Below are 24,523 nucleotides of genomic sequence, written 5' to 3' on the forward strand. Positions count from 1 at the left end.
CAGCAGGGGGCGCCCCGCCCGCCCGCCCCGGGCACGGGGACCCCGCGGCGCCGGGGGGCGGAGGGCGCGCCCGGCCCGGCCCTGCAGGGCGCCAGGCGGCGGCGGCAGCGCCCGGGCCGCGGCTCCCACGCCCGCCCTGCTCCTCCCTCGCCGCCCGCGCACCGCCTCCCTACCTGCGCGGAGCGGCCCGCCCCGCCGCCCGCCGCCGCCCGCCCGCAGGACGCGCCGGGAGTAAAGGTCGCGGGCCCGGAGCTGCGGCCGCGGCGCCTCCAGGAAGCCGGCGCAGGTCGGGCCGGGGCCGCGGACACAAACTCTGCCCGGGAAGATGGCGCCAGGCGGCCGGGCCGCGGACTGAGCCGCCGGCCGAGGAGCCGACCCGCCTGCGCCCGGCGCGAGCGAGCCCCCCGGCGCGGGCTCGGGCCCCGGTCCGCCGGCCGCGGGCATGTCGCTCAGCGAGCTCTACAGCCAGGTGGGTGCGCGCGGCGGCGCAGGTGCGGGCGGCGCGGACCCCGCCTGCCCCGCGGCTCGGGGATCGGAGCGCGATCGGACCCTCCCCCACCCCCAAACCCCCCGCCCCCGCCGTCCCCGCCGCGCCCTCAACTTCGGGCCGGAGAAAGTTTGCTGCCGGGAGCGCCCGCCCGCCCGGCCGCGGCTCTGCCCGCCGCCCCTTCGGCCGCGGCGTGCTCTCCGCCGGCCCCGGGCATCGCCGCCGGCCGCGGGCAGCGCTGGGACAGCCCCCGCGGGGCGCCCGTCGGGGTCGGGACCCAGGTGCTCTGCAGAGTGAGCTCCCGGGGCGACTTCCTAAGGTTTCCGGAGCGTCCTTTCCTCCCGCACACCGGCCAGGGGTACCCCGGGCTCGGGGGCAGTTCCTGGGGGTGGAGAGAGGAGGGGTCCCAGCCTGGTGTCAGGTGCAGCGGCCAGAGGCAGGTGGGGGAGGGGTGAGCCGCGGGGCCGCGCGAGGTGCTCCCGGATCTCCGATCTCCGAGGCGAGGCTGCGCGCTCCCCCCCACCCCCCAAGCACACCCCCCCCCCTGCACCGAGCGGGGCAGGGGGAGGGGAGGGGGTCCTAGGTGCCGGCCCGGCGGGTGGGTGGGTGCGTGGGGACCAGGGCGGCGGGCGGGCACTCCGCGCAGTGGCTGTGGGGAAAGCTGGGACCAGCCGCTTCCCGAGCACCATGGCCGGGCCCCTCGGGGTCCCCCACCCACCCACCCACTCCGGTTTCAGCTTGGAGCCCCTCTCCTCTTAAAATAAGTTTTGGGTGTCCCGACGCTTCGCCTGCGTTGTGGCCGGGACACTTTGGACGGTGTCTGCGCGCAGGTCCGGGCCCTGAGAGGGCGGGGCGGGGAGTGGGTGCGGGTCCAGCTCCCGCGGGCCGGGCCGCAGGTCTGGGCGGAGGGGGACGCGCTCCTTCCGCTTCTTCACCTGCGGGCCGTGCCGCTGCCCCGCGGGGGCCAGCCTCCTGCGGGCGGCCGGCTTCTTCCCTTCGGCGAGTTTTCTAACGCCGCCTCCTTCCCGGGGAGGAGGGCGCCGGGCCGAACTGCGAGGCACGAGGTGGCCGCCGAGGGTGTCATCTGTGGGGGGGCGGGGGGGGGAGAGAAAGGCTCTCTGCTGCCTCGAACACCCTCCCCATCTGCCCTGACCGATGGGAGCGGAGGGCTGCGGCTTGGGCTTTGGAAAGGGCTCTTCCCCCACCCCCTCCCCGGGGCGGAGCTCCCGAGCTCAGGCTTCCAGTTCTTTCCCTGAGGCCGGCCTCAGGGACTTCCCTGGGGCTGGGACCAGGGGTGCAGGGGACACCCGAACCTGAGTGTCAAGCGCTGAGCTCGGGCCCACAAAGCACCCCAAGGAGCAGAGGGATGGGGTGAGTGCATCACCCAGTCCATCCATGGGGCCTAAGAGTAAGTAAGCCCTTCCCATTGGGGGCCCTCCTCAGGGCTCCTGTGGAAAGAGGGAGTTCACCTTGGATTGCTTCTGAAGACAGCACGCTCAGAGGAAAACACACTCAGTCTCAGTCAGAAAGGAGCACATTGCAGGCTCACCCGGGATGGTGAGTTAGCGGGAGCCTGTGCCCAGTGGTACGTGCGTGTCTGGACTTCAGGAGATGGGCAGCACCGCTCACCGGGAAGAGGGGAGGGGAGGGTGGGCCGGACGTGTGGCCTCATTCGTGTGGGGGTTTGGCATCATCCAGAAGGAGTTAGGATTTCTCCCTCGAGCTGTGGGGGACTGGGCCTTGCTCTGGTGATGGGTTTCTGGTTCTTCACGGTTGTCAGATGTGGGAATCTGAACTGGAGATGCTTCTGTGGCCAACCCATTGTGTCCAGCGTGTGTCTGGGGCAGCGGCTTTTCCCTCCCGCAGAGTGAAACACCCATGCCTGACTCTGAGAAGCGGCCGCATTGTTTTCTCACCGTCATCGCCGCACCTGCTAGGCTGGATTCTCAGGGTGCGTCTGAATCATAAGGCAGACAGAGAAACTGCCGGCTTCTCTGATCCTCTGGGTGTCTGAGGAGGTGACTTGCTCGTGTTAGAACAGTATCAGAATGGCCAGTGCTCCCTTCTATTGCCCCGCACTTAACCTGCTCGTGGGCTTGACCAACGAGGAATGCTGGGTCTAGGCACCCACCTCAATGGATCATGCAGGATGGAAAGAATTACCCATGCCGAAACCGGTTTGGCTCAGTGGATAGAGCGTCTGCCTGCGGACTGAAAAGTCCCAGGTTCGATTCTGGTCAAGGGCATGTACCTTGGTTGCGGGCACATCCCCAGTAGGGGGTGTACAGGAGGCAGTTGATCCGATGCTTCTCTCTCATTATTTATTTCTAACTCTCTCTTCCTCTCTGTAAAAACTATATATATATATATATATATATATATATCCTGTTTTCCCGAAAATAAGACAGTGTCTTATATTAATTTTTCCTCCCAAAGTTGCGCTAGATCTTATTTTCAGGGGATGTCTTATCTTCCCATGTACTAGGTCTTATTTTTGGAGGGTGTCTTATTTTCAGAGGGTGTCTTATTTTCGGGGAAACACGGTGTGTGTGTGTGTATGTGTATGTATATATATATATAATTACCCATTACGACAACAGCATTTATAACGGGGATGGAAATTTTAAGGCCCTTTATTGATTATACCTGTTGCTTTGGCGATACAGTGGGAAGATGTTATTAGAATGAGACAGATGCTGTTATTGAAATGAGGCAGATGTTATTACTGGGATGAGATACGTATCTCCGTCTATCGGTGAGCTGTAAGTAGACAAGGTCTCAGGGTTTCAGGGAAGGACTGAATCTGTTAGTCTGCTCCCGGTTATCTAAGAGAAGGCTTCTCTTTTCCCTCCCTCTGCGTTGTCGTCAGTTCTCCGGCCGGCAGCTCGTGTGCGATGTGGATGTATTCCCAACGCCTCGCCCTCCAGAAACCGCTTCCGTGGTGTTGGGGCCTTCCTGGGCGGGAACGGACGTCGGGGCGCATGCCCCCCGCTTGGAGGGTGATGTCAACGTGAGTCAGCCCCATCCCCGCTTCCCGCGAGGCGGGGCTGGCCAGGGCTCTCGGGAGCCACACGAAACCGGTTTCCAGCCCACGGGAAAGACGGCGTGGGCTCCTGTGATTGGTACAGGTCCCAAACATGTGCAAGCCTGGCGAGCGCCGTCTAACGACGATAATTGCAGAAAATAGCCTGGTTTTTAAAGTGTCAGATCCACAACCTCTGCCTCGGGCTGAGGAATGCAAGCCTTCTCCCACACAAGGGCGGTTCTGGATGAAAGTTTAAACAGTGCTCTTTCAGGTGGTAACGCTTTTCAGCATGCTTCCAGCCCGCAGAGCGACTGGAAATCATCAGGCTGAAACCTACCTTTTAGTCATCCTTTCCTGCTTGGATGCTAATGGGCAGGTGCTGGTTTTTGGGGTGCTGCTAGGGGGTGGCTTTGATCGCAAGGGCTCCAGTGTGGGGCCAGTCCTGGGAAAGTAGAACATGCAGGTTTCTCCCAGTACAGTCCTTCCCTGCCCCGAGTCCCCCCCCTCCTCCTTTCCCCTCTGTCCCCCTTTCTCAGGTGGGCCTATAAACCTACGTGGGCCTGCCGGTCACCCTCAGAATTTCAGAGTTTCCTGGCAAATTGTCAGTTCACAGGGTCTGTCCTCCGCCTGCCTGTGGCCTGCATGCACCGAACAAGCGTGACCTGCACCCCCACCCCTCACTGCTCGTCTCCCCGTGTCACGTCTCCCCGGTGAGGCGGAGATGGGAGGACAGAGGCTGTGTGGAACCCTCGGGGAGCCTCCAGGGTGTAAAGGGCTCTGCCTCAGTAGGGGCTTGTTTGGGAGATTGTCGCCTAGGTCCCCCCGAACCCTAATCCCCGCCAAGTCCTGCTGGAACATTCGCAGCCATTTGCTGACACCCAGGTTCCCCGCTCGGGCCTCTGGGAAAAGCTTGCTTTTTAGCTGTCAGTGTCTCCCTGTGCCCTGTCGGTTAAAAGCGTGCCTAATCCTGCATTTCATTAGTGGCAGGAGAGTCCCCATCCGAGGCATTCTGAAGCCCCAGGTCTGGTTGGGGTCGAAGTCTGTTCTTGCACTTAACTTTGCTTCAGCGGAGATGGCACCCTCCCCGTCAGGGGCCAGGGCACCTCGGAGTGGAAACGAGGCGTTCTAGATTCTGGCAAGATTAAGAAGAATACTGTCATTTTCTGTGGTAAGGTCCAGCCATAAACTACACTAATTACAAGATAGAACCCAAATACTGCCTCCCTAATTGTGTTTATCACAGTACAGACAGGATTTCTCCCGACCCCCCTGTGTCCTGCAGCGGGATTTGTCACAGGGACCGGGTGATGAGGGAAGAATTACTACAAATCAGGAGACATCCAAGGCCAGGGGACTGGGGGAAAAGGATCTCAGGCCCCCCACATCCCCTGGGGAGGAGCAGGCACAGACTGAAAGAAGCTGTAGACTTAAGCTGTGCTTTCTGTCTTCTGTTATAGGTTTAAAGGAAAATGAGAAAGCAGTTTTCACCATGTGCTTCCTTTCCCTGTTCATACAGGGCAGGGAAGGCAAGGCTCCATGCCCCGCTCCCAGAAACGGCTACTGTTAGCCACATGTGTGTGGTCTCTGGACCTGGCTGTCAGCCACCAGGGTGACCTCAGGTGGCAGCTGGGCACTTGAGGTGAGGCTGGCCCCTACAGAGATGAGCTGGGAGTGTACGCCAGATTTCCAAGCTGCAGTACAAACATGAATGCTGAATATCTCATTCATACTTTTAAAAAAGACATATTTTTTATTGATTTCAGAGAGGAAGGGAGAGGGAGATAGGAACATCAATGATGAGAGAGAATCATGGACCCCCAGCCTCCCGCACACCTCCTACTGGGGATTGAGCCCACAAATCAGGCACGTGCCCTGATGGGGAATTGAACCGTGACCTCCTGTTTCCTAGGTTGATGCCCAACCCCTGGGCCACGCCGGCAGGCAGCCCAGCTTTGCGTGCTGTGGAAACAGCCAATGCCACTGGGTCTAAAGCCCACCTGTGCGCTGCCGTCTCTGGGCCAAGCACTTCGAGAAAAGGCCTTCTCCCGGGGGGGGGGGGGGGGCTCCCTGCACCCTAACTGCCTCCTCCTCCATTGTGGCTGAGAGCACCCAGGGAGGGCCCACTGCTCCCTCCGGCACTTGCCTAAACCCATGGAATGTGAGGCCTCACCAGGAGATAACGAAATGTTTTCCTTCCTTATTCCTGTGCCCAGAGGCTTGGCATGAGGTTTGAATGTGGAATAACAGTGAAGCAACATTTGTGGATGTGGACGTTACTATAGCTGCCGCCTTTCTGAGTATCCTAATTTTACACATAATTTTGAGTACACACACACACACACACACACACACACACACATATATATATATATATATATATATATATATATTCCGCACTTATCTTCCTATCATTTACATGAAAAGCATAAGCTCTTTATTTTTTCCCAATTAACTCTCAAGCTTTTATCAGCAATCTCATCAGAACTCGGTGATATTTGCATGATTGGGTCGAGGCAAACATGAATCTGCATCGTTCCCGTGGGAGCAGACAAAGCAGGTGGCTTTCAAAAGAGACCACGGTGAATCGGGAAGAGAAAATGGACCGCGTCTGTTTCCGCTGTCTCCTCTCCCCCGGGACGGCGATGAAACGCCTCATAGTTTTCCTCCGAAGTTTCAGGCCCTCTTTTACATGCATTGCACAGCCAACACCTGCCTGCCCAGCGCCTGTCAGCGCCCACACAGGAGGCCCGGAGGAAGGGCCCGTGGCTGCAGGCAGTGTTTTGACCTTGAGTCCTTCCAGTCCAGCGGTTCGTTGGTTGTGTGACTGAGCACCAAGGAGGTGTTAGTACACTAAAAGGAGATACATGGTTCATCTCATCTCGTCAGATTTAATCACAATCTCAATTGGCCCGTGCTCTTTAATGAGAGCTGATTTGTTAATTTGTAAAATAAGGAGAATGCGCATCTCCTCAGCCGCAAACTGTTTCTATCAAGCTGCTTGCTCTTTTTAATTGTCACCTTACTGGGTGTGTGGGTGTGTGTGTGTAACTATGTAACAAGCTGCATGCGCTGGAATGAGGAAAAGGCCCTTCCACTGTGATTAGCTTTGTAACGGACATGCTAGATCCTACCCATCAGCACCAGTGCTTTTCCTTTCGGGATAGCCTCTTGGGCAGAGGGGTGAGGATCCTGGAGTCCGTCAGTACCTCTTCTGAAATCGGCTTCCAACCTGATGGTGTGTGTGTGTGTCCTTGCTTCGTTTATCTGGTGCCATACCTAGGCCTGGAAAGCGGGCTTTCTGTCCTGGAAATAGCCAGGAGTTCTTCAGCGAGCGGAGCTGTTGAGCGTGGTAGGGATGGATGACACATTGCGATTGCGGACTGAGTGTGACTTCCGGGTGCTCTCCCCTATCTCCTCCGCAGGAGGGGGTGCAGCCAGGCCTCGAGGGCTCTCCCTGCTCCGTCAGGTAGAGCTCTCGGGCTGCCTGGAAAAGACTCGTTTGCATGTAGCAAGCAGTTCTGATCTGTTTGCTTAAAAACGTGAAGGCTCACAGAATTTCATAGTTAACACCGATTTTCAGTCCCACTTAACTGTATAAGGATCCACACATAGACGGGTATATGTGGGTGTGTGATTGCCTTTGTGCTATGACAAGTGGGAAGCAGTAGATAGATACTTGTGGATTGAACGATCGCATGGAGAGTTTATTCCACTTCCTAAAACGCTCTTTCGGAAGGAAGCCGGTGGAAGGACACTCTTTGTGTGTCCCTTCCCCTGTAACGTTAGCCGCTGACTAGACGATGAGCCAGGCGGATAGCATAGCGTTAATCACAGGTGCCAGGAGTTGTAGGCGCTATCAGTGTCCATCGAGATGCGGTCCGTCCTTGCGCTGGTGTGTTACTCAGCCTTGCAAAGAGGGACATCCTGGCACAGGCTGCACCCCGGCGAACCTGGAGGATATTATGGCCAGTGAATAGTGCAGTCACCAAAGGACACCCGCTGTGTGATCCCATGTCCATGAGGTGCCCAGAGGAGCCAGATTCATAGACTCTGCGTACAGACACCCGGCTGTAGAATGGCATTTGTGGGAGGGAGCAGAGGCCTGAACGTAAGAGCGTAAAGAGTGCAAATCTTGTGTGTTTTACCTCAGTAAAGCCATAAATTCTAGGGGTAATGGGCAGGAGAAAGAGAGGTTAAAAGCATAACCTTCCGACTGCATAGATCCAGGATAGACCTGGATCAGGAGCCCTGTTTTCCCCTTTAATCAGCTGTGTGACCTCAGGCAACCACTTAACCTCAGGGCTCTTATCTAGAAGGAGGGTCAGAAGCTTAGGGCACGCTGATGAGATAAGAGGGGAACTTGGGAGCTGTTGCTTGGAGAAGGCTTGTCCTTCGGGAAGCCCCAGGCCTAGGGCGAGTGGGGTGAGAGTTTGAAGGGCTGGGAAAGTGCTCCGGCTGCTCACTCAGTGGTTGTGGCTTCTCTCTGCAGCCGGCGGCCGCCAGCCTTGGGTGGCTCCTCTCCCTAGCGGAGCACCAGCCCTGATGGAGAAGCTGCAGGCGTGGGAGGAAAGGAGCAAATGGCTTATCAAAGTTCTAAACCGGTTTGGCTCAGTGGATAGAGCATTGGCCTGAGGACTGAAAGGTCCCAGGTTAGATTTGGGTCAAGGGCATGTACCTTGGTTGCAGGCATATCCCCAGTAGGCAGTAGGGCGGTGTGCTAGAGGCAACTGATCATTCTCATCGATGTTTCTAACTCTCTATCCCTCTCTCTTCCTCTTTGTAAAAAAAATCAATAAAATATATTTAAAAAAAATAAAATAAAGTTCTGGCTTTGAGGAACCCCCCCCCCTCCCCGATTAATTTTTTTAAATGTTTTAAAAAGGTGCATGAGATGTAGCTCTTACTCAAATCTTCATCCCTAGAGCTTCAGACCTAGACCTGACTGCCCCGTACCTTACAATCGGGGGGGGGGGCTTCCCCCATGTTGTGCTGAGAGAGCATCCCATCTGGACACCCCTAGCGGACACCGGGTCTGTCTTTAGCCCCTCCTGGCACTTGAGGCGCTTGGCTATTTTGGTTTCAAGGGCATGTCAAGATGTGGGCTCTGTTCTGAGGAGGCTCTCTCAGGAGCCAGGCTTGGCGGGTCTGAGCAATATGGCGTAACAGGCCCAGCACTAGGGAGCCAGAAAGATGCTCGGAGACTGCAGGGACCAGGCTGTGCTGCCAGCAGCTGGGCGCATTGCCTTCTACGCGGGTGCCGTCCCCGGGATGCAGGCACCACCCCTGGCGCTGCTCTTTCTCCTGCCCTCTCACCTCGCCTTTCCGAGGCTCCCGGTCCGCTCAGATCGGCTCCTCTGTCTGCCTGGAATGTCCTCGCTGCCCTCTGAGGAGAACGGCTTGAGGCTTCTGGGGAGGGCGGCCTCGTGGTTGGTGCCCCTGGTCCGGGTGGCTCCCTCCGCCTCAGGGAGCTTCCCCGGGTCGCCCAGCCCCCGGGGACCGTGCCCTTTCCTCAGCAGAGGCTGTGGGGCTTGCAGGCCCGGGAGCCCTGGTTTTCCCACGTGGGGGTACCTCAGAAGGACCCCCAGAGCCAGTGAAAATGTAGATGCTGCTTTTCACCCCGTCGAGCAGGATGGGGGAGGCTTTTGCTGGGCCTGGCTTCATTTCTGGCTACATCCAGGTCATTTGTGGTGCTCGCACCCTCCGGCCTGAGTTCCCAGTCCGGATTCTGACGACCATCAACTCCTGCCCCGGATTCGGGCGATGGTCCCATGTCTCACTTGCTCTCTCACCCTGAAAACAGAGCTGGGATGTGGACCTTACAGTCTGCGATGACAGAGAGCCCAGTCATAACCCTTTTCTTCTTTGGGTTTTGTCCCTCTCCGCTGAATGTGTTCTAGGCCCTTTTTCTCCAGTTGCTTCCTCCACTTTCTCCCCCTCCGCCCACATTCCTTAACCTCTGTAATCCACCCGTAATGGAGGCCCCAGGGACCGCCCGCTGCTCCCGTCCCTGCGGCCTGACTGGCCGTGTGAAACCAAACCCCGCTCCCCTGGCCGCTGGGTTACCCAGCACGCAGCCCTGGGAGGGTTCTCGCTGAATGGGACAGACGCTAAGGGGGTCTGTCTGAGCTGCTCACGTCGCAATGTGAACCATCACAGAAATCAGAAACGGCCGAAGGGCCGGCCGCAGAGTGGTGCCTTGCGGGGCTGTCTGTAACACCAGCAGCCCCGGAGCAGGAGCCTGTGTCTGGAACCCTGGGGCCACGTGCGGCCGCTCCTTAGTTAGGCTGCGACTTGCTTTGCCGGTGATCCCAGTCGATCAGCCTTGGGCTTTTTTGCCAGGGGCTCAGTGGTCGCGCTTCCCTGCTGAGCTGTGCTTGTGCATCTCGGGTTTTTCCTGGTAAGTTACTGTGCAAGGTGGACACCTTAAGAAATGGTCATTCTTCACGTACTTACTCCCGTGGCAAACGGTGGTTCGTCTAGCATAGGGGTGTCGAACTCAATCAGAGAAGGGGCCAAAATCTAAAATCCAGCCTAAATCGCGGGCCGAATGGTTTACTGAACAGTCATAAACTGACAATGTCATAAACTGACAGCGGAGTGCAGTGATGACAGCGCGGTGCGGGCCACATTGCAAGGCCTGGCGGGCTGGATTTGGCCCGCGGGCCTTGTGTTTGACACATGTGGTCTAGCAGCTCGTTCACGGCGCGGCGGGGGGGGGGGGGGGGGGAGTGGGGGGAAGTGGGCGGTTTTCGGGGGCACAGTCAGTGATCTAAGTGTTAAGCAGGGAGAGGCAGCATCGATGCCACCACATGCCCGTTGGGGCTGTGAGCTCCGCGCTGAGGCCAGCTGTCTGCGCCAAGAATCCCATCTTTATGATGTTCATAATCTCCCTTGTAAAATAGCACTTTTAAATCCGAAAGGAGTATGTTAACTCTGTTTTGCCTGATGCTGGTGTTCTGAGGCGACTTCAGGTGTCACCAGGAACACACAGGCGAGAAATCCGTGCTAGTCATTTCTCCCGGGATGATAGAGGATGATCATCAGAGAGCACAGTTGTCTTCTGGGCAAAAGAAATGGTAGCTGCGTCAGTGGCTTCAGGCATCAGGGAAGGGTGGCGGCATCGATTCTGTGTGCTACGGTAAGACTGCGATCACAGTCACCTCCTCACACCCTCTTCTGCAAAACGGAGACTTCGGGACGTGCGTTTCACGAAGTTCTGTGGGTGAACGGAGCCCAGCGGTGGCTTTGTTCGGCCATCACGAAGCATTGGCGTGGAGGGGACGTGGAACTCGGCCCAGAGAACACAGATGTCCTTCGAAGAGGCCTAAGGAACAGCGTCCCTTCCCACCGGCTCCCAGGTGCACGTCCACGTCAGGAAGGCAGCCATGCGCAGTCGGCAAAAGCAAACAACCCCTAAGAAACCAACCAACCAAAAAACAAGAAAATCCTGTCCCCGCTGAGGCTCTGCCCTGGGTGAGGGTGGAGGGGAGGAGGCAGTCCCGGCCTCGGAGCAGGAGTGTCTCCGTGGCGATGGCACCGGCCGGGGTTTCCAGGGGAACTTGGTGCGGGGTGACCTCCGTGTTATTGCTGACTTTGGAATTGAGCCCCACTCCTGCCAAGAGGTGACTCCACTCGAGTATGTTCTAATGTGAATTTCACATGTAAGGGGGTCGCAGGAAAGGAGCTCACCCGGCGGTAGATGCCCAGAGAGAGAGGCCTGGAGACTGGCATCTGGGGCACAGCGGGCACCCCGGAGTGACAGTCTGGGGAAAAGGAGATGTGTCCCAGCAGGCCGGTTCTCCTGAAGCTCGGAGCAATCAGCAGTGGGCACGCATCGCAGGAGGCAGACTTAGCTTGGGGTGCAGGAGCCCCGGGCCAGCCAGACCCCGAGGGGTGAACTGGTCTGCAGAAGTGAGGGCTTCCTCTCTGCAGGTGTCCCAGCAGTCTGGGCATGGGCATTTGACCCCTATGACCTTGAAACTACTGGGAGGAATACATGTATATATATATTTAAGGTAAAAAGGAATAATTTCAAATAAACAGTAAAAGAAGGAAGCAGTAAACCATCTTGTTCTTGCTTCTGCTGAGCTATAAAAGAAACCTAGATAAAGTGCCTCATCATTTTTGTTTCTCTTAGAGAAACAAAAAATAGGCTTCCACCTCACTTGAATTTATTCTAAGAATGGGGCCTGGCCAGTGTGGCCCAGCGGTTGAGCATCAACCTTTGAACCAGGAAGTCACGGTTTGATTCCTGGTCAGGGCACATGCGCAGGTTGTGGGCTCGATTCCCAGTGTTGGGTGTGCAGGAGGCAGCTGATCAATGATTCTTTCAAATTAAAAAAAAAAAAAAAAAAGGAACTACAAAGCTTTATTGATTTAGTTTAAAATGGTTTCAAATGCTCTAGTCCCCTGTTTGGGCGGTGGGTACTTTGTGGTGGGAGGGAGAGAGGCGACATAAAGGGGCCATCTGTTACGGTTCTTATGGGATGAAGCCATGTGTAAGCTGTAAATTTGGGTGCAGACAGAAAGGAATGAGAATGAAGGAGATGAGAGATAGGAAGAGGGTGCTCAGCGGGAGGAGGGGATTGCAAGAAGAGGCTAGCGCTGCTGCCTGGCAGGGCTAGGCTCTGTGTCTCCCCCCCTCCCCTCCCCGCCCCGAGGTTGCTCTGCTCAGCCCAGAAGGAGAGAGGCCAGAGGCGGGACCAGATCCCCTCCCAGGCTGGCTCAGAAGGACCTGGTGTGCCTTCTGGTAGACACCAGGCCCCTGCAGCGCCCGCCCGGGAGCTGATGCCTTAGTTTCAGAGTGAGCATGAACCAGGGACAGAGCCCAGAGGGGCGGACACGCTGCCGCTGCCGCCCTGCCGGCCAGCTCTCTGCCTGTCGCTGGTGGAGCCCGGCCTGGTGTGTCCTCCAGGTGCACGGCCTGTGCTGAGGTCAGACCCGAATACTCTGCGGTGGCGGCCCGTCTGCACAGGCCCACGGCCAGCACCCTTGGGAGGCACTGCACACGCAGGCGAGAGAAATCGGGCGTTTTCCTCGTCACACCTGTGCATCTGCGTCTGAGCGTGCCACTGCCCTTGCTTGGAGGAGCCCACGGTGGGTTAGCTTCTGCTTTATTTCCTTCAGAAAGTGCCAGCTCCTCACTCTTTTTTAAAAAAGAAAATGTTTCTGTTGATTTCAGAGAGGAAGGGAGAGAGAGAGAGAGAGAGAGAGAGAGAGAGAGAGAGAGAGAGAGAGAAACATCAATGATGAGAGAATCATTGGTCGGCTGCCTCCTGCACGCCCCACAGTGGGGACCAAGCCTGCAACCCAGGCATGTGCCCTGACCGGGAATGGAACCGTGACCTCCTGGTTCATAGGACAAGGCTCCCTGACTGAGCCACGCCAGGCTATCGGCTCTTCACTCTCCAAGCAGCGTCTTATATTTTTAGACACACACACTCTGTGCTTTATGAGGTGTGCTTCCCTCCGGTGACTGAGCCCTTGGGGGCAGGGACGATGAAGAGGGAGTGGGCGTGAATGGGCAGGTGACATCCTCGCACTTACTCTGTGCATCCTGGTGGCGGATCTGGAGAGGGGAGTGGGAGGGCCGGCTCCTGAGCACTCGCTGTGTGTGTGTGTGTGTGTGTGTGTGTGTGTGTGAGTGTGTGTGTGTGTGGTTTCCTGGACACTCGGTAGCTGGTGGTATGGGAAGGGTTTGAGTCCCGTGCCCGGCGTGGCAGGACTGTGTTGATTTTTCCAGCTTGCAGCGCATTAGGCCATGTAGGCTGCGCACCCGGAATGAACACCGAGGTGCCGTTTGTGTCCTGAGCAGCGCGGAGGGGGTGGAGTAATGGAGACAGGCACCGGGAGGAAGCGCGGTGGCTGTAGTTCCCGCTTTGGGTTTGCGGTGACAGGAGCGTTCCCCCTGTGGTCCTCTCGCTCAGGTCCATGCTGAGGGGGAGCTCGTGGGCAGCGCTCAGCTCTCAGCTCTAAGCAAGTGGGAGCCTTCGGTGGTGGCCGGTACCCAGCCAGGGCCCACCACACCCCATTTTGACTTCGTGACCGAAGTTTGATCTTGACAAAACCTCTCCCCGCCCAGCCGAAGTGGCTCTGTGGTTGAGTGTCAGCCTATGAACCAGGAGGTCATGGTTCAGCTCCTGGCCAGGGCACCTGCCTGGGTTGTGGGCTCATAGGAGGCAGCCGATCGATGATTCTCTCTCACTCCCTCTCCTTCCTCTCTGAAACCAATAAGGATATATTAAAAAACAGAAACACCTCTCCCCTGTGCGTCGGTGCCTCAGGCTGGCAGAGCCCTGGACGCCGCCAGGACTGTGGACTTGGTGTCCCACGACAGAGAGGGCTCCCGGGGAAGCCGGTCGGAAGCCTTTTGGGAGCCAGAGCATCCTGACGGAGGCTGTCGGTTGATGATGGCCTTGTAGGCTCCGTCTCTCCCACCGACAGCACCGGTCCCCTTGTCTGCTGGCTGTGCCTTGAGCTTTTCTGCATCCGTGCCGATTCTACCTGGGACATTCTTCCTTCCTCGGTGTGTACGCTCATTCTGTCTCTCCAGGCCAAGGTCAAACTGTAGCTTTGCCCGTAGACCCTTCCTGAGGAAGCCCGAGGGGACCTCTTATCCGCCGCCTGAAGCAGTTGCTATAAATAACGTCCATTCGTTCCTCGGTCTTGGCATTCGCGCCCATCCTCCTCGGAGGCCTCCTCTCTGTCGTCGGTCTGCACGGGCGCTTGTTTCTTGGATGATTGCGTGACTTTGTGTGTGTCTGCCTTATCTCCTGGTGGCGGAGAGCACTGTGCCTTTCGGGACGGCGCTCGGAGCCGGCTGGTTTGAAGAGCGGGGCCACGCAGGGCTGTCAGCCCAGCATGTGAGAGTCGGGTGTTTCTGTGAGGTTCTCCCAGGGGCCGGGGAAGTCCTCCCTGGGGGATGCTCGCTCGCTGAGGGAGCATCTCGGAGGCGGGTGTGGGCTGAGCAGTGGTGAGCGCATTAGCAGCCTTCACTTCTGGAACAGGGGTGAGCCGTGGAGGCGCCGGGGGCATGCTGGGTTTCCTGCACAGTCTCCTTCCAAGGAGAGGCCACAGGCATGCCGCCTGCTGCTGCCGACCTTGTGTTCCTGCCCCTTACCATGCAATCTTCCCATCTGAGGAAAGCAGGGGAGAAAATGCGATAAGCTGACAGGGCTGTTGATGGTGTGCTCGGAGACTGAGGCAGAGGAAGCTGGAGAGGGAGTTAGACTCAGGCTTCTTCCATTTGTGCCCTTTTCTTGCTGTGAAAACCTGGGCAAGGGGTTCAGTCTCTCTCTTTTTAAAATATATTTTATTGATTTTTTTTTTTATAGAGAGGAAAGGAGAGGGATAGAGAGTTAGAAACATCGATGCGAGAGAAACAGCGATCAGCTACCTCCTGCACACCCCCTACTGGGGATGTGCCTGCAATCTGGGTATATGCCCTTGACTGGAATCGAACCTGGGGCCCTTCAGTCTGCAGGCCGATGCTCTATCCACTGAGCCAAACCGGTTAGGTCTCTCTCTCTCTCTCTCTCTCTCTCTCTCTCTCTCTCTCTCCCCCCCCCCGTTCTCCCCTCTCTCTCTCTTCCTCCCCCCCTTTTTTTTCTCTTTCCCTCTCCCTCTCCCTCTCCCTCTCCCTCTCCCTCTCCCTCTCCCTCTCCCTCTCCCTCTCCCTCTCCCTCTCCCTCTCCCTCTCCCTCTCCCTCTCCCTCTCTCTTCCTCCCCCCCCCTTTTTTTCTCTTCCCATATCTCTCTCCCTCTCTCTCCCTCTCCCCCTTTCATCTTCTCCTCCTCTCCGGGCCCCACATGAGGTTTTGATTTGGTTTTGTTTTTGGTGTGCCTTCCATTCATTGCTGATACAGGGACCAGCCATCAGAATATAAAGTTGAGACTTCTGTGTCCTATAACCTCGAGTCATTGAAATCCTCAGGAGTCATTGAGACAGAGGTGTAGCGATGGAAGATCCTTTGCTTCACATTGTTGCCGATCCAGTCTCCATTAAGGCTGCTTCTGGTGCATTAGCCTTTTGAGTTCTGCTCCAGGGTGGGGTGTGGGAAGGGAGATGCACTGCGCATGGCATCCACGGAGCAGCGCCCGGGCCCTGGTGGAGCTGGGGTGGAGCGGGATGGAGCTTACCCAGAGGATTGTTCAGAGCACCCGCCCTGGGCTGGGAGGGCGACAGGAGCCGGTCCGGGAGAGCGCCGGAAGTCAGGGCCTAGATTGGAGCTTCCTAACTGCGATACTGTTATGAGATGGAGATATCGTCTCCATTATGAGATGCTATGATAATAAAAGTAGCACCCAACATGAAACATAATGATAAGAAAGGTAAGCCATGCTTAGAAACATGAAATATCAATTGATGCCTAAGTCGTCCCAGTTTACTTTAGAATAAAGTAACTTTCTAAACGTTACTTTAAGGGCCCTCGCTGGTTTGGCTCACAGGATAGAGCACCAGCCTGCAGACTGAAGGGTCCTGAGTTAGATTCAGGTCAAGAGGGAGCTTGCAGGAGGCAGCTGATCAGTGATTCTCATCATTGATGTTTCTGTCTCTCCCTCTTCCTTCCTCTCTGAAACCAATAAAAATATATTTAAAAGAAAAATAAAATAAAATAAAGGTCACTATCAGATTGGTATCCGAGTTGCAGGCCTCTTCTGCTCTCGCCTCACGTGGCTGAGAGTGGGCGAGGGAACTCTGGGTCTTGTTTATAAGGCACTGATCCCACTCATAAGCTCCCCACCCCCCTCGCCCCTGGTGCCTTAATCACCTCCCAAAGGCCACTTCCCCAGACCCTCGCTTTGGGGGTTAGGATTTCAACGTGTGAATTGGCTTTTTTTTTTTTTTTCTTTCACTCACCAGAATTCTGTGGGGATTTATTTAGGTGTGTGTATTGACGATTCATTTTTTTATTGCTGATTATTAATATGGTACAGGTGTAGCACAGTTTTTCACCTACTTGGGTGGTTTCCAGGTTATGGCTGTTATGAATATAAAGCTGCTCTAAACATGTACATACAGGTTTTGGGGTGGATGTTACGTTTTAATTTCTGAGATAAATCCCAGAAGTGCAGATGCTGGGTTTTATGGTTGTTCATGGTTCTTTTTTTTTTTTTTTTTTAAGAAACTGCCAAATGTCTGAGTGATCCAGTTTTTCTACATCCTCATCAGCATTTTGTGCTGTCATTATTTTTTAAAATAAGCATTTAATTTTAGAAGTCTTATATTTGCAGTTTTTTTCTTCTTTCTGTAAATCCATTACAGAGAGTTGCCATATACTCTGTGCCCAGTTTTCCCTGTGAGCATCTGACAGTCGTGTGCTACATCTATTACAACGAGTGAGCTAATGGTAACACACCTAAAAGTTACCAAGGTGTCTACTTGATTCACATGCCTTTCGTGCTTACCCAGCGTCACAGGGGGGACCCGGATAGCAGGGGTTCTCGGCGAAGGCCCAGGCTGTGTCCGGACTGCAGGGGAAGAGGCTCGGACAAGGCCCTCCCTGGGGGCAGCTGTCCCTTCCTGTTGAGAGACAAAGGGAGTGGGCTTGTCCAAGGAGGAGCAGCCCGTGTTCTAAAGCGCCAGCTGCTAGGACCGTCCTCCTTTTTTCGAGGCTTGTGGGACCACCTGCTCCGAAAGGACCTCAGTCACTCACCTTGTCGCCAGGTTTCCCGCCACGAAGTGTGACGTGGAGGGATGCAGGCCTTCTGTGTGCTTTGGCAACGGAGGTGGGAAGGCCCAGGGCAAGAGGGCTTGGCCTCAGATGCTGTTTGAGGGAGAGACGCAGCCTTCCCAGCTGGGTCTGTGCCTTAGGGTTAGATCTTCATGAGCAACACACCAGGGAAGAGCTGAATAATTTAGAGTTACCAAAAGGCCAGCCAAGGCCCCATGTGGCACTTCATTTAAGTGCAATAGAAATACGCGGAGCCTTGCCCTGTGTGAAATGTTACAACTCTCTCTAATGGCTCGTTTTATTTCCGAGTTGTTGGTTTAAGCCAGGCGGCGAGCCCCCAAGGCAGGAGTGGTCTCTGTGCTGAGCACCTCGGCTTCTGCAGAGAGGGTCACTGCAATGGGGCCAGGTGGCAGGCAGGCGTGGCTTTGTGTGTTTGGGAGACTTGAACAGTCGCACCACACACAGGCAGACCTCGGAGATGCAGAGTGTAGGTCCAGGCCACCACCTCCGACGAGTCACACGGGTGTTTTGGTTTTGCAATGCATACGAAAGTTATCGTATTTTCCGGCATATAAGACGACCTTTTGAAACAAAAAAAGCCTGCTCAGATTGGCCAGAGTCAGAGAGATGGTCTATTAAAAAAAGAACTGGTGTTGCCTCGGAAGTGGGGGGTAGTCTTATACAGCGAATATAGGCCTAAACCTATGTTTTAACTGTAAAATTAGGGGGGTCGTCTTATATGCCGGAAAATACGGTATGTTTACACCATGCGATAGTCTATTAAGTGTGCCATATAATTATGTCTAAAAAATATATCTATATCTATATCTATATATCTATATATCTATACCTTGTTATTGCTAAAGTACTTTATTGCTTGCCGAAACCAGTTTGGCTCAATAGATAGAGCTTCGGTCTGTGGACTGAAGGGTCCCGGGTTCTATTCCGGTCAAGGGCATGTACATTGGTTGCGGGCACATCCCCCCCGGAAGGGGGTGTGCAGGAGGCAGCTGGTCGATGTTTCTCTCTCATCGATGTTTCTAGCTCTCTATCCCTCTCCCTTCGTCTTTGTGGAAAATCAATAAAATATATTTTAAAATAATAAAATTAAAAATAAAGTACTTTATTGCTAAAATATGCTAACCATCACCCGAGCTTATTGGAAAAATGGCATTGATAGACTTGCTCAACAAGGGAATACTTTTAGTTTATTAAAAGAAAACACAACCTGATATCTGGGAAGTACAATAAAGTGAAGCGCAGTAAAACACCACCGAGAAACGAGGTGGTGTTCCCGTCTATGGCTTTAAAAAATTGATGAGAGGATCCCCAGGCTTAGGGCGTCATCTCCTGACGCTGGGTCCTTGCCTCTCGGCCTGGGAAGCGGGTGGGGGAGGGCTTCGTGGAGGGCGGTGGGTTTGGAACCGGATCCTCAGGAGCCAATAGGGTTTGGGCCAGAGGCCAGGAAGGAGGGAACGCGTGTTTATGACCTTCCATGGGGTGATCCGATTCTGATTTTTACAGCTGTGTGCCTGCTGTGGCGTTTTCTTTCTGCTGTAAAATGAGTCTCTGGCATTTGGGACAGTTGATAAATAGCCTCCAGGATGCAGGGGGAGGTCTAATGGTTTGGATCAGAATGTGGACCCGAGGGAGGATGGACGGAGCAGTTGCCAGGGGTCCTTCACCCCATCGCCGTGGAGCGGAAGCCGCCTCCCTCCTGGGTCGCTGATAGAAAGTCTCATGTCTCATACAGAAGCCATCCTCGGTCCCGAGACCTGGGGTAGCGCCCGGAGACACCCAGCACATTGCTTCATATGCAAGAGGTGCTTGGTAATGGTCTTTTTAAAAACATTATTATTAAAAAAAAAAAATAAGGTAATGGATTTTGAAGTTTCAAATTGTAGGATCACACATGGAGACAGAAGTAGGGAGGACCTTGGGCAGTACACAGTGAGGAGTTTTTCCTAAGGAAAGATGGAGAGTCTTTGGTCTTCGTTCTGAAGGTCCCTGGGAGGTGGGAGGGGGGTGGGCCTGCCCCCTTGCAGTCTGGGGGAGAGCATGCCCGGGGGATTCAGTTAACGTTGTAGGTCTTTAATCTCCTTTCCAGGGAGCGCGTCCTTTAAAACGTTCTTGGCATCGTTCACGTTCACTAAAAGATTGAAACCATTGATTCCATGTGCGCATTCAAGACTCCAGTTCTTTCCAAATGAAATAAGAATGGATACCCAAGTCTGTGACCTTCGTAAAGTAAGATGTTGTGTACTTGCACTTGGTTTCACTGAAGATGTAAATGCAGCTGGTCGTTACTGGGGGGGAAAGCTTTAGTCCCATCCCCTCCCCGCCCCAATCCCAAAGTCATGCCTTGAGTCCCTGTCAGTGGTGTTTTTATACGAGATCTTTGACTCAGCCTAATCTCCTGGTGAGGAATCTTATGAAATCAAGATTCATAATCAAGCTCAGCCCTGGCTGGATGTCTCAGTTGCTTGAGTGTCGTCCTGTACACCCCAACGTTGTGGGTTTGATTCCCGGGGAGGGAACATTCCTAGGTTGTGTACTAGGAGGTAACTGATGGGTGTTTCTCTCCACCCCACCCCTCTCTCCCTTCCTCTCTTTTTACAAATCAGTAAAAGCAAAGCAAACAAACACATTTCCTCTGGTGAGGAATGAAAAGGAAAAACAACACACCTGTTAGCTTGTAAGTGGTTTCTCTTTGTAGGTGGGGCGGGAAGTGGGAGTAAGGAGGGAAATTCTGTCTATTTTGTATACAAGTATAAAATTGTTTTGTTTTTCACTATGAGCTTATAATTATTAAAGTACTAACAAGTTAGAGAAAGTGTTTCAAGGACTCCTGTCACAGCCTATCACAAAGACCATCAGGTTCATGCGTTTATAACCCTGGCTTCTGTTCAGGTCGTAGAATACTTAAGTTTCAGCTAGAATTTGGGGACAAGGTCAGGTGGACGCAGTGACCTTGGTGGGTGTGTAACGGCTGCGATCACTCACTGGTCAGGTGAGCCCACCCTCCGGGGTCACTCAGAATGTGTGGCCAGCACGTCCGAAGGCCAGTCTCTGCCTCAGGAGGACAGCCATGCATGCTGCCTGTTAGCTGGCGTGAGGTGGAACAGTGCCTCTGGAACTGATAAAAGGAAGAGAACAGGGGCACGTTATCTGAGTTTAACCAGCACTCTGGGAGTGAATGTTTGGTTGTTAGGCGAATGTGATCACCACTACACTACGGAAACCATGTTTAATTCTTGATGTGCCATCGAACCTTGGGTGTAGGAGAGCCATCGACCAGCCTGTGGGCTTGAGGGGACCATCTCGTACCTTCCATCACGCTGTCTTGTGCCTCTGAGTGAACAGACCCCTCAGAAGCAGAATCTGCCTGGCCTGGCCTCCCAAGCAAGTTATTCTAAACATTACCCAGTAAATGCATCTCTCTCCTGAGTTGGTCACCAGTTCACGTACCAACAAATGCTCAGGATGCAATCCCTGGAAGCCCCCAACCATTTCCTAGTTCCCAGGTGGTCCCCCCTGCACACCAGGGAGCCGAGAAAAACCTGCCAGATACACCCTCCCGGGAGCAGGGGTGGGCGCCTCCACGAAGCAACGGGTAGCTCAGGATGTTGGTCAACACGGAGCTGACTCCCAGGCTTCGCATGTCCTCGCCCTCAGTGGCCTCTCACTGACGGCAAGGCGGGGGAGGGTGTAGGAGGGAGGTGTGGGGGGAAGTGCTAGTAGACTGACAGTCGTGCCGTTGGCCAGGCTGGCAGGCTGTGCTGTGTTTGCCGAGAAGGCCGCCGCTGTTCGGTGTGCCTTTGGGAGGCACGCTGGAGGCCTCGCACGGAGGAATCGTTGAAATGAGACCGAGGTAACTGCTCAGTGAAGTTCACTCACGTACAAAGAACTACACAAATGCTGCTCGGGGTCCGAGTGGGGCATCACTGGACAGCCAAACCCTGTGGTCGGCAAACCGCGGCTCTTTGGCCCCTTGAGTGTGGCTCTTCCACAAAATACCACGGCCTGGGTGAGTATATGTTGAAGAAGTGGCGTTAAAAGAAGTTTACGCTGAAAAATTTTGGCTCTCCAAAGAAATTTCAATCGTTGTACTGCTGATATTTGGCTCTGTTGACGAGTGAGTGTGCTGACCACTGGCCTACACCCACAGGTGGGGGGGGCCAGCTTCTGTGCCCAGGGTCTGTGTGAGGGTCTGCCGTCACCGCGAACCTCTGGTGGTTGCAGGCAGAAGGGACATGGAATTTCCTTGAATTTTCCTTTGAGACGTTACGTCTCCGGTAGCTTGACCTATTTCGTGCTGCTATTTTGGTGAAAAGTAAGATTCTGCTCCTGCCTGCATGGCCCCCACATGAAATTCACCGGATGTAGACGGAAGGGGTGTTGGAGGTCATCGGACCTGTCTGTCGGGATCTCGGCGCAGGTTAGAACCTGCATCACGTTTGTCACCGATGTGTCACTCAGCGGCGAGGCGGGGTGGCGGCCAGCTCCGAGGTTCCCTCCGTTCCCTGCAGCTCGGACGTTTCCTGGTCTGTGAGAGGTGCCTGCTCTCCGCTGCACGAAGCTGTTTGTGTTTTTTGTTCCGTGGGTCTCTGTGGGTTTTGTTTTTGCCCAGCTGGCTTTTAGAAAGAGATGCTGAGCGGATCGGTGGCCGTTTTTGTTGGGAAAGGTGCTCGCAGTCCTAAAGAAACGAGGTTTCCCACAGTATCAGGCACCGGGCGGCTGGCGGTGCCCGAAGGCAGTGAAACGAGAGAGCAGGAGGAGTGGAGATTACGGGCCCCAGGAGAGTTATGCCCGTTTCTGCAGGGAGCCGGGAGCCGCGGCCAGGGGTTCCCCTTCTCCCTTCACGTGACCGGCTGGAAAAGCCCGAGTCCCCAGGGCTGGGCTGACAGGCGGCGGCGGGGAGAACCAGGCCATGAATGGGGCCCCTGTCTCCAGCCTCTGGGGGGAGAGGGGTGCCCAGAGGGAACCCCCGCCCGGAGCGTGGAGCCAAGCTCTCTGCCGCTCCCAGCTCTGCTTCCGGGCGGACCCGTTCCCACCGGGACTGTTCCTCGTCGGAGGGTCAGGAGGGGGTGCAGGGAGGAGAGGGGTGAGCCCCCGCGGGCTGGGTCGGACTCCCATTCCCTGGAGGTCTGTGTGCACGGGGCCGTCCATCCTCCTGAGTCTTGGAAAGCTGTCGGCCTCGGTAGCACTCCATTCCGGAAGATCTGCTGATGGCACTGTGTCCCCGGAGCCGGTTTTGTTATTAGCTCCGGTTGCGTGGACACCGAACAAAACATCACGGAGGCGGAAGACACGGTTGCCTCCGCCGGGCGGTAAAGGAGGCCTGCACCAGGCGCCCGCTGCGCCCACGGGTGCTGCGCCTGGGCCCGGGCAGCGGAGAGGGAGGCGCAGCCCTGCGGGGCCGGAGCGGACGGCGGGGTCTGCGGGGAGAAGCTGCACAACCGCAGGTGCCTTCCCACCACGCGGGCACCGCCGGCCCCACCTCTGGGGGGCAGGTGAGGGCAACCCCGGAAGGTTGGCACAGGGCAGCCCTCGGGAGACTGTGGACACTTCCCAGTCTGGTCTGATGTGCTAGGCCCGCACATATGTCAAACACAAGGCCCGCGGGCCAAATCCAGACCGCCAGGCCTTGCAATGTGGCCCGCACCGCGCTGTCATCACTGCACTCCGCTGTCAGTTTATGACATTGTCAGTTTATGACTGTTCAGTAAACCATTCGGCCCGCGATTTAGGCTGGATTTTAGATTTTGGCCCCTTCTCTGATTGAGTTCGACACCCCTATTAGGGAGTCAGCCCAAGAGGGGATGTGCTTTAAGGAGGTCATGCGACGTGGTCGGGGCTCCGGGGTCCCCCGTTGGCTTTAGAAAACGGCACAGATCTCCTGGCCACCTGACGGGTCCCACAAGGCTGCGGCTGAGCAGGGTCGGCAGCCGGACAGAGCATATGCTCTTGGACGGCGAAGCGCCCTCGGGGGGAGGCGGGGCTCCCGGCACCGTAGATCCGCATGGTCTGCATGGTCTTCCCAGATCTGTGAGCTGCACGGTAGACCTTCTCCCGGGTCCTTAACCTGCGGTGTCCAAACTGGGCCCCGGGATCCCTAGAGCCGTGGTGACATTTCAGCCACAAACTAGCTCTTGGCAGGAGCTCGCCTGGGGACTGACGGGGAGGTGAGGGGACCGCTCAAAGGATTATCTGCCTCCCGCTGCTGTTCGAGAGCGTTACCGTATTTCCCCGAAAATAAGACATCCTCCGAAAATAAGACCTAGCGCATGGAAAAATAAGGCAGCCCCTGAAAATAAGACCTAGCGCATCTTTGGGAGCAAAAATTAATATAAGACACTGTCTTATTTTCGGGGAAACAGGGTAGCATGCAGAGGGAACATCTAGAACCCGGTTTCAGAGAAAGCCTTTGGGCCACGCAGAGCAGTTTTAGAAACGGTCCTTTCCCTGCGAGATGGAAGCCCAGAGGCCGCTGGGAAGGCAGTGCAGCCTCGTGGCCAGTGGTGACGTCTCCCTCTGCCGGGAAGTCCTCACATCGAAAGACTGGCCAGCGTGCAGGCCGCATTCATGCGGTCATTTCCATAAACCAAACAAACAAACAAAAAAAAACAAAAAAGAAAGAAAAGATGCCAAACCAGTTTAGCCCAAACCTGCCAGGCATAGGCAAATGCAGTGAGCTTCTTCCTCTTCCCGGTTGCATCGGCTCTGACACAGGAAATGGAACGGAACGCTTGTGCTTACTGGGAGAACTGGGCAGTGCGGCTCCGGGAGGCTGCCCGCTACCCTGGGGGCCGCAGGCCGCTCATCCGCGTGTAGATAACTCGCCGGGAGGCGGTCGGAGCAGGGATGGGCGCCCAGGCCTCAGGAAGATCTGACCCAACACCTCGAGGGCCAGGGGGAAAGAGATCTGTACTCGGGGATTGCCAAGATGATGGAGCTGGTGAACATAAGTGCTTCAGGTCTTTTGAATCTTGCCCTCACATGGGTCATAGTGAAAAGACGATGGTAAGAGCGCTGGTTAAAGTTACTGAGCTGCACGGATGAAGAGCTGTATTTTAGAAACGGCGTAACACCATGGGAAAGGTAACTGAGTTCACCTGCGTACATGAAATGAGGTCTCGTGGTTTCTGCCAGGGTTACATCCTACCTCAAGTGACTGTAGCTATTGCTTATGCAGCGTCTTCCAGACACTTTATATAGACGAACTCATAGAACTGTGGAACCAAGGTTGTGTTTTTTTGTTTGTTTGTTTTGTTTTTGTTTTTAAATACAATTTTCAGGTTGGTCTGTGAGCTACAGCCCCTGGAAGAAGAGCTGCCC

At 55.4% G+C, this 24,523-nt stretch overlaps 1 protein-coding gene across 2 annotated transcripts in view; it reads left to right on the top strand.

The window, feature by feature from the left end:
- Window positions 1–236: 236 nt before the first annotated feature.
- The window catches only part of MYO5B (myosin VB), a 189,222-nt gene continuing 164,935 nt past the window's right edge, over window positions 237–24,523 (top strand). For both annotated transcript variants that reach the window (XM_084888914.1, XM_084888915.1), the window contains exon 1: window positions 237–469. In XM_084888914.1, the coding sequence (XP_084745040.1) occupies window positions 443–469 (27 nt within the window). In that variant the 5' untranslated portion in view covers window positions 237–442. The remainder of the gene's footprint in view (window positions 470–24,523) is intronic.

The sequence above is a fragment of the Pipistrellus hanaki genome (assembly GCF_964339955.1).
Source record: "Pipistrellus hanaki genome assembly, chromosome: 6".
Lineage (NCBI taxonomy): Eukaryota > Metazoa > Chordata > Mammalia > Chiroptera > Vespertilionidae > Pipistrellus > Pipistrellus hanaki.